Source organism: Hibiscus syriacus, unplaced genomic scaffold (genome assembly GCF_006381635.1).
Source record: "Hibiscus syriacus cultivar Baekdansim isolate YM2019G1 unplaced genomic scaffold, ASM638163v2 tig00111213_pilon, whole genome shotgun sequence".
Taxonomy (NCBI): Eukaryota; Viridiplantae; Streptophyta; class Magnoliopsida; order Malvales; family Malvaceae; genus Hibiscus; species Hibiscus syriacus.
In genome coordinates this window covers 4,457,933-4,467,632 of record NW_024063022.1, presented here as the reverse complement: position 1 = coordinate 4,467,632, position 9,700 = coordinate 4,457,933, and the positions used below count along the sequence as shown (strand labels likewise).

The window sequence follows — 9,700 nt, the reverse complement described above, 5'->3', positions numbered from 1 at the left end:
TCCTGATCTTATAATCAATCCTCATGCTTTTCCATCCAGAATGACAATTGCAATGCTTCTGGAATCTGTTGCTGCGAAGGTAACAACTATCAAGTTCTAATAGTTGATCAAAGGAAATGCATTGTTATTTATTACATGATAGGCTCCATACATGTTCTGATTATCACATTGCTGATGTCTGCTTCTTGTGCGGAAGCATTCTTACCACTGCGATTGTCCAGCCGCAGAAGCGGGCTGTTAGAGAGAGAGGTGGGTTGCCTCCGGCCAGGGCTCCGAAGAAGGTAATGTGTCATGCTTGCCAGACAAGCAAAGGGATGGAGACTGTTGCAATGCCTTATGTTTTTAGATACCTGGTAGCTGAGTTGGCAGCTATGAACATAAAAATGACTCTACAACTCAGTAGCGGAGCTGGAGCTTGAAGTCTATTGCACTTCTCAAGGTTTTGGGAGTGACTAGACAACTGAAAGTTGTTCCAGTCGATTTTGTTTAATATTTTTTAGTATTTATTGCGCAATTAATTGAGTTTATGAGGCTATTTTGTAATCTGTTAAAAGTATTTGGGAGTGAATTAAAATCTTTTAATATGAAATTGGATTTGATAAATTAATTTTTTTTTTTATTTTTAATTGTATCAGTATTATCTTACGTGTTGCATGGGAAATATTGTATATATTTTAAGTAATCAGCATAAGAATAAATTTATTGAAAATATAATTAATATTAACAATATTAAAATAATTCTATGTTTATTCTATAAAGCAACAATGATGTCAATCCACAATATCTTATATACTAACACAATCAATCAAAATTTTAAATAAAAAATTTAAGGCATAAGGTTAAGAAAATATCCCTAATGTTCCATTTTAAGACCCAAAAAAAATTCTATTTTAAAGCATTAACAGTTTAATCATTAATGATTTCCATCCATAGATGGACCTGTTTGTACCAAAATAAAAATATTGGGGCCAAAATATTCTAAAATGAAAAAGAAAAGAGCCAAATGGTTATTTAGTCAAACATTATGGATATTTTTGATAGAGTGCCAAAATACACCATGGAAAGGGGGATGAGAAGTAAAAGATGTTATATAGAAAAAGAGGACATGAGAGTGACAATGGTGAGTTAGAAGTGGTTACAAGTGAGTGCGATTTGAGTGAAGGAAGGAGTTGATTTGTGTTACCAAATGACATTTAAAACGTCAAAAATGCTTCAAGTATAGAAGATGAGTCCATCCAACTCAAATTGCATATTTGGTCATTTAAAAATATGCAAAAACGGGGTTCTAAAATCTGACAATAACCCAAAGAAAACAAACAGATTCTAAAGAACCTGGCAGCCTTGATTAATGTCAACAACTCAGTCTCAAGTAGAAAAGAAAATTGTTCCTAAAACTACACCTACAATTCCAAGGTTCGAGGCACCACACAAAACAAGCGTGGTCCTTATCTGCATAGAGATCGAAGCAGAGGGATCGATGCCTTACCACCTATTATTTGGGGGTTTAACTTTATAAATACGAACTATCCAGTTCGATGTCGTAAACGCCTCCTCCAAGTGCTCCAGTTTAATGTCTTTATTCCCGATTTCAACGCCTCGTGCACGATCATAGCTGCATTATTACAACATTGTCGTAAAAGATTTAGCACTATAGCCATAATATTATGCAACTTTCTCATACAGACATCCCCATACAATAAAAAAAAAAACAGGATCAGAATCCAAAAACCATTTATTTCTAATTATCAACTATGTTTAATATTTATTTCGCATCAAATCAGGGTCCAAACAAATAATATGTTTATACATACACTAAAACCGACAAGTCGCCCTCCGGTCCCGTTCTTTTAACATTATATACAGATATATGTATGTATATAGATGTCGACGCGTTCACTACCGATAAGTTGAAAATGATATTACTTACCCAGGAGGTTTGCCATATTCCGTCAACATCTCTCCAAACCTATAGTAACATAGCTTGTACCTGACCATAGAGATCAATAAGTATAAACAAAGATTTTTCAAAGTACCAAAGAATTAATATATATTATATACCGAATGAGAGATAATAACTTTGAAAACTTACATGAGGCAGTTCAACATTTTAGGAGCAGCACCTTTATCAACACGGTATTCACCATTAACAAGGTAATCGGGTTCCTTAATTACAGGGAATACTCCACCTCCGATTCTCACCATCCACAAAAATCTATTTGTCAACAATGGATAATTAGAATACGATAATTACACTTCACAAAATCAGGACGGAAGAAAAAGCAGCACTTGAGAAACCCACAACAAAAGATTATGATGATGACAGCATCGTAAAAAAAAAACTTCCATACGCCCAAAACAAGCATGATCTTTCCTATTTCTTTTTCGTCCGGTTTGTTCTTCTCTTGTTGGGGAGGAAGGGCTTGGGTTACTTATAAAAGTAAGGCATACAGTGGCGATTTGCAAAGAATGATTAAATACATGCACCGATCAAAGTTCAGAATCACATTATTTTTCATAATTTCAAGAAAAAGCAACAACAATTGTTAAATAATTGAGCTAGATTTTCATGCCCATTCTTTATGTTTCGCGTACCATGCATGTACAGAAGGACCCTACGTTAATCATCATGCTTTAAAAGTACATGTGAGAATTAATTATTTAATCAGACTAAACCTACCAATCCAACTACCCAAGTATGAACAAAATGAGTTTCCATGATCTGAAGGAAAGAACGAAGAGCAGTAACCTTTCAAGGCACCTTTCACACTGCATAAGTGACACCGTATACAGACACAAAAGTAATGGATAAAATAAGAGAATTTTGGGGTCTTACTTGTTAATGTCATCGGATGAATAACCTGTAACACCACCGAAGACAACTAATACATAATCCACATCAAGGGATCTCATTATCTCAATTGCCTCGTCTTCGTAAGATGACATTGCACGCCCAACCGTGGCGATATGCGTATTATTCCAAGTGTTGTTGTCAACAATAACAGTTCTGTTTCCCATGGCAGTGATTTGATACCCATAATCCCACCAAGACATCACCTTAGCATCTGCAGGAGTATTTTGCCGAAGCCAAAAGTATGCTTCACGATAATCATCAAAAATAACTCTATTCCCGTGGGCACCTCTTGCAGCCAACACAATTGAAGGAGATGAGTATGCTTCGGATGTGACCCATGTACAGTGGGTAGCATACTTACTGAGCAAGTAAAAGGCACCAAAGAGCAGTGCAATCGCCCCATTTTTCTGGAAAGGCTGAGATTGATCAAGTAAAGCCTGCTTGAAAAATAAAGATACATTATTTCTTGGATTTACCCCAAAACTAACCCAGAAGAACCTGATATTATGGATAGAAACAAAAATTATTAAAGTATTGGCAGTGTCTATTCCTAGCTCACAAGATTTAGGAATTTCTTCAATACCACTAGAATGATAAGTTGTTATCATCAATGCATTACAATGCCTTCTAGCAAACACAGGGTATTAACAATAACACCAAATAAAACTTTGAAACAAGCATTATCTCCTTTAGCAAAAAAGAAAAAGCACCAATACAAATTCTTATACTACAAGTATTATTAGTTCAATACAAACAGCTCAAATCTGAAAGAATAGCAGGCCTGTGTTATTAAGACTCAGGTGCGGGTGCCAGACACAAGTACTTTAAGAAATTGATAAGTTAGAGAAAAGTGGGGAGATGTCAGAGAGAACAGCGGGGAGATGTTACCTTAGAAGAGGCCTTTGAACTGCTACTTCCCTTAGTGGAACCGGTTAGGACACCCTTGTTCTTAGACCTCAACAGAACAGTCAAGTTCTTCACAGTGGCAGAAACAGCAATAGCACTAATAAGGCAAACAGCAGGTGTAGCAACAAGAATCAACCGAACCATAACACCAGCAAAATACATGCTTGTCAGACCATACATGACGATAAATATAGTGGCATCTGACAACCGCTTGAAGCAGAAATAAAGACCAGCTGGGAAAAGGAAAAGCAGGATATGGTAATCAAACATGAAAGATGACCAGGCCGTAGGCTGATGCTCTGAGACAGATGCAATAATGGGGATGTGATCCTTGGCATAAGTTGGATCCAGCAAAGAGTAAAACCTTCCCGTCCAAGGTGAAATATAACCAGATAACATGCCTAATCCCAAAGCAATAGTGCCCACAGCGACCGCACAAGTCACAGTGATCCTCAAAAAAGCTTGAAACAATTTTGTGTCACTTAGCATGTGCTTCACCCAATCTAAAAAGTAGAAAACCTGAAAAAGTTGTCCAAACATGATTAATGCAACTTCCATTACCAGTTCAAAGCTCAGAAAAATAATTGCTGAACAACTTTCAGCAAATAGATTCCATTTCATCACATGCAAATAAAATTATTTTTGGCCTTCGAATAACTAGAAGGAACACAAAGCAGAATTATCCCACTCAAAAACAGTTGTCATTGAAAACAGAAGTTTCTTTTCAATGTTACATTCAAACATTGATTATTAGAAACACTATTCCCACTAAAATAGGCAAACCATACATCGCAAAAGAAATTCTCTTCAGTTTATGCTTTTGCTTAGACTGGGCAATTAGTATATTCTTGTCATGTTCATATATGTTACTGGGTCATAATTGTATTTCATAATTAATGTATCAATTTAATGCTTTGATCGAGTTTTAGTTATGTTTTGATGGCCTAAGCATAAATATACCTCATTTTTCAAGCACTAATTGCTTCAAATACTATAATGTTACCAAAAATTCATTATACTTGAAAATAGAACAAGGTTGAAATAACGTGCAAAACCTGCATCAAGAAGAAGACGCCCATGGCGGCCATATGTTCACCAGATTGCACATGTTGAAACCCGACAAATCGAATCTGCATCGCAAGCAACATTCCCAAAACATACATACAATTATACGCAATATATAATCTCATTGAATACCTCCCAGTGATCAAAAGCACCAGCACATATAGTGGGATCAAGTTAATGATAAAAACATATCCTCCCCAAGCCGAAACCATATAAAAATAACCAAACGCCGAAGCCAAACTCCAAGCCAACGATCCCGTATTGACCGCCTTCACGAATAAGTAAAACGTGAAAAGCAAAGCGAAAATGGCGACCCCTTCATTATCATAAGAACCAGCGACGGACCTCGATATGTAACCAGGACAAATGGCGATTAGAATGGCGGCAACAAGTCCGGCGCCAGTATCCCAGATTTCTTTCCCGAAGAAATAAGCGACGAGGGTCGTATTTGAGGCGAAAAAGGGGGCTGTCAAAACGCAGACCTCGCGGATATGGACGGCAAAACGGAGGAAATGGAGGATGCGATAAATGAGAACGGCAGTCACCATTAGACCGGGGTAAAGGGTGCCGCCGATGATTCGGCCTAAAGGGTACCAGCTTTCGTAGTCGAACCAGTTCCAGAAATCGTAAAACCCATTCTGGGTAAGGTAAAGAGTGGTGCGATAATTGAAGTAGGGATCGAATTCGTGGATCATGGATTCATAACGAAGGACGGAGAAAAGACGGATGATGAAGGCCAATATGTAGACGAGACAGAGGATGGAGACACGGATCAAGAGTTCTTGCTGCTTCGTTTTGAGTTTGAAGGACTTTAACAGATCTGATACGGGCGTGTTCGTCACGGTCGCCATGGTTGATTTGCTGAGAAATCTGGGTTTTGGTTTGATTTGGGTTTTTTTCTAAAGGATCATATCGACGAATAGGAGGATGAAAATGTAAGATTTGAGAACTCAAAACCCTTGAAAATCACTGGGATTTTCAGTGATCTAAAGTCGTTGAAGTTTTCAGTGTCTGAGTTCTCATAGGATCTCAAAAGTTCAGCCATTTTGGGTTTATTAATGTTCAATTGGGCTTTTGTACTTTTGTTTTGGTCCAAATTATAGTTCTTGTCTCGTTAATATTAAAAAAATATTGAATACTTCATATTTATATTATATTCGATTTCAGATAAAAATATTTGATAATAATATTAACTCTTTATTTTCATTTTTGATCGTAATATTTGAGTTGTGACGGCTTTAGATAGTTTACTCTTTTTATTTTAGATGGAGTATCATAACAAGTAGATTTACAATTGATGGTCGATAAAAATAAAAAAAGGAAACAAAAACTTTTTTTGAAACTTTTGTATGGGTACATTTAATGATGTTGGTAGGTGTGGGTCATGATGATCACTCGTAGACTTACAGATTAAATAAATTTGTAGTTAAATAATGAATCGTAGATTTTGTGGGTTTTCGTTGATCATGTCAAGGTGTTGTAGCAAGTCTGAAGATATAGTACTCCAAAGGAGGTCTACATGAGGTATAACAATTTGTCATCTTCGATTGAGGGAATGTCGTAAAATAACTTGATCCAAAATTTGTATACGAATGTATTTATCGTGTTTACGGAATTGCTTCTCGAGAATCAATATGATGACTTATTTCAAGTTACTAGAGACTCGTATGTTTACATATATAACGGAAGGTTCTCAACGCTCTCACAAGATAATGAGAAAACTGAAACGAAGACATCTCTAGTTAAGTATGCTACGGGGTGATGAAGAAAACATCTCAATGCTGATATGGTAAATGGGTAATGGAGAAAACAAACATCTCAGTGCTCGATATGAGAAAAAAAGTATATAATATTTGACTAAATAGTATCTTTAATTTTATTCTTTTTTTTAGCATTTGACCCAACGCTTTATTTTATGACAACAATGCACGTATTTAATATATTTGTTATAAGTATTGTTTTTATAATGAATCTCTATAATATTCAATCTAAATTAATCGATCAATAAATTAAATATCAATGTGATTTACAAGGAAAATTTTCAGTGGGAACTCGGAGATGTAATCAAATTGTATCCAACATAAGTGGACGAACATCTGATTCCGATGTAGACGTAATGCTGAAATTTGTGTCATGTTGTGTTGAGAATGAACTGAAATCCCAACTATTACTCGATTTTCGCACAAATTGTTTGGGTTGATCGGTCGGGATGCAATCACCTTTCTGAGTTCTAAGTCTCTCGAGTTCCATTGCCGCTTCTTTCATTGTTGGCCTATTTCTCCCGTCCAAGTTCAAACATCTTCTCGCAAGTTGAGCAACTTCAACCACTTCATCCTTTAGACCATCCTTCAGGATTTGCACATCGATGATATTCGTCAGACGATCTTCTTCCATCGCCGACATAAAGTATGAAACCAAGCCTCTCCGTTCTTGCGATCCAATCGTCGAGACCGCCTTTTGTCCTGTTATGAGCTCGACAATAACCACTCCAAAGCTATAAACATCGCTTTTTTCGGTGAACTGACTTGACTGGAAGTATTCAGGATCTAGATAACCAAAGGTCCCTAGCACTTGAGTAGTCAAGTGAGTTTGATCAATGCTTACCGATCTAGACGTTCCGAAATCCGACACTTTGGCTCGAAACTTTTCGTCTAATAGTATGTTACTGGACTTGATGTCTCGGTGATAAATGGGGACCGACGCGGACGAGTGCAAGTACGAAATCGCGCTCGCGACTTCCGCCGCGATGCGCAATCGGATGTCCCACGACCTCGGGTAATCTTCGTTTTGGTCATGGATAAAATGGGAGAGGGTACCATTGGGGATGTATTCATAGACGAGGAGTGGCACTTGGGTCTCCAAGCAACAGCCTAACAATTTCAGAACATTTCTGTGATCAATTTGGGAGAGAATAACGATCTCATTGATGAATTGTTCAAGGAACTCTTGGTTTACGATCTTCGACCTCTTTACCGCCACGATTCTCCCGTCCGACAACATTCCTTTGTAGACATTTCCTTGGCCTCCACGACCCAGGATTCGGTTCTCATTGAATCGATCGGTAGCGGTCTCCAACTCGTCGGAAGTGAAGAGTTTAGATTTGTCCAGACCAGATTCATTTGAAGACAGCTTTTTCTGGAACAATAATCCACCATTTCTTTCGAAGAGCTTTTGTTTGAGTTTGTTGTTCTTTCTTCTCTCCAGTTTCTTGTAAAGTAACCAAACCCCAGCAATTAGAATCAGCAGGCCTAAACTTGAGCCAATTACTGCATGAAATCAAGCTGAGTGTCATTATTATGAAATCAAGTTGATGAATTAAATTCTAAAAAAATAAAAACAGATGGACTAAATGCCAAATGTACGAAAGGCATAGCAACTTGGAGCATATTTTGACCCACAGAATTAAGTATTGTTTGAAATATATAAAGTAAAGATGCACCAACCTAGTGCAACGACAGTAATGGTGGAGAAGCCCTCACCGACCGTGTCGGTTAAAGGGCTGCAACCTGTTCCATTTTTCAAGCCATCACCCTTGAACCCTCTTGGGCATGAACACCTATAGCTTCCTGCTGTATTATCACATCTTCCACCCCCACTGCAGGGCTTCAGCGTCTCGCATTCATTAACATCTACAAGTTTTCAAACATTTAAATGTAATCATCTATTTCCGATTTACCGATCGATTATTTCAGATCGGATACTTTACCTTGGCAGCCGAGATAAGGGTTGCCCTGAAAACCATCGACACACTTGCACAAATACCCATCGTTGTTCCCTGGATCTACACATTCACTGTTTTGCTTGCAGGCATAATTTTTTGTGTCATTTTGAGCTTCCGTGCAGTTCTGGTTCCCAATCGTCCAGTCAAGAATCAGCGGAAATTTCCTTTTGCTGAAATCGGTGTCGGAAAGATCCGACACCGAGAAGTTATAGGCCCCATCCTCAACCACAAATCCGTAGCTACAAGGGTTGAAGCTCAACACACTGGAATGGTTCCCTCGGCTGTCAAAATTGAACTGGTAGCCCCTTAACCCTTTAGGTATAGCCGTCTGGCAGCATCCGATACCCGAACAAGACCCGTTTATCACATCCGATACGCTGCCGCAGAACGTCAAACATCCGGTCGAGTAGTTGAGTCCGATAAAGGAGCTGTCGATGTAGGCGATGGTGTCGCAACCGATGGCGGTGAACTTGTTCCTCGTGTGAGATATGGCGAGTTCCCTGAGCCAATAAAAACCTATGCTCGAATTCGAGGCATGTCCCGATGACGTATAGCAGTCGGAACCGATGTTGCCGCTCGAGTTGACGCGGAGGTAACCGTCGAGGGAGATGTCGAGGACTTGAACTTCGGCGTAGCCCATCGTGACCGGATATCGTAAGAACGGCGTATGGGGATCCGTGGTGTTGTCACAACGAATGTAATGTCTCCTGCTGCTGATGTTGCAGCTTTGGCCTGTGCCGAAAGGGTACGGGATGTTTACGGTTCCGCAGTGCGTTTGGCATCCTGGTTTTGTTTGAGCTGCTGCTGATGTTGCGGTGAGTGTTAATGCCACTGCAAACAGAGCAAGCTCTTTGGACATAAAAAGAATGGCCATGAACCCCCTTCTTCTGTTCTGCGTTTGGAACGCCATGGATGTTAACTTATAGGAATGGAGTTTGTTCAAAGGCATCTTAATTAATTGCCGTATTGACCCAGTCTTTTGCGTTGAAAATAATCGTAGTGTTATTATTATTTTATCATAGTTGTCGTTGTCCAAGACTTACTCAAGCCTCTCGCTCAAGCCTCTCGCTCCAACTTCAACTTTGACGTCTTTGTAATCCCTTCGGGAAGAAAAACAAGGTTTTAAGATACGTTTACTTCACGGAATGTAAGATTAT

At 38.6% G+C, this 9,700-nt stretch overlaps 2 protein-coding genes across 2 annotated transcripts; both read right to left on the bottom strand.

Annotated features, from left to right (window-relative positions):
• Nucleotides 1-1,309: 1,309 nt before the first annotated feature.
• On the bottom strand, nucleotides 1,310-5,832 carry LOC120156249 (dolichyl-diphosphooligosaccharide--protein glycosyltransferase subunit STT3B). The gene is made up of 6 exons (XM_039167634.1): nucleotides 4,813-5,832; nucleotides 3,740-4,276; nucleotides 2,834-3,288; nucleotides 2,090-2,212; nucleotides 1,928-1,987; nucleotides 1,310-1,612 (listed from the first exon to the last, which is right to left on the bottom strand). The coding sequence occupies exons 1-6, from the start codon at nucleotides 5,671-5,673 to the stop codon at nucleotides 1,483-1,485; spliced, it is 2,166 nt and encodes a 721-aa protein (XP_039023565.1). The 5' UTR covers nucleotides 5,674-5,832; the 3' UTR covers nucleotides 1,310-1,482.
• Nucleotides 5,833-6,874: 1,042 nt separating this feature from the next.
• On the bottom strand, nucleotides 6,875-9,419 carry LOC120156177 (wall-associated receptor kinase 2-like). The gene is made up of 3 exons (XM_039167578.1): nucleotides 8,529-9,419; nucleotides 8,266-8,451; nucleotides 6,875-8,088 (listed from the first exon to the last, which is right to left on the bottom strand). The coding sequence occupies exons 1-3, from the start codon at nucleotides 9,415-9,417 to the stop codon at nucleotides 6,887-6,889; spliced, it is 2,277 nt and encodes a 758-aa protein (XP_039023509.1). The 5' UTR covers nucleotides 9,418-9,419; the 3' UTR covers nucleotides 6,875-6,886.
• Nucleotides 9,420-9,700: the final 281 nt, after the last annotated feature.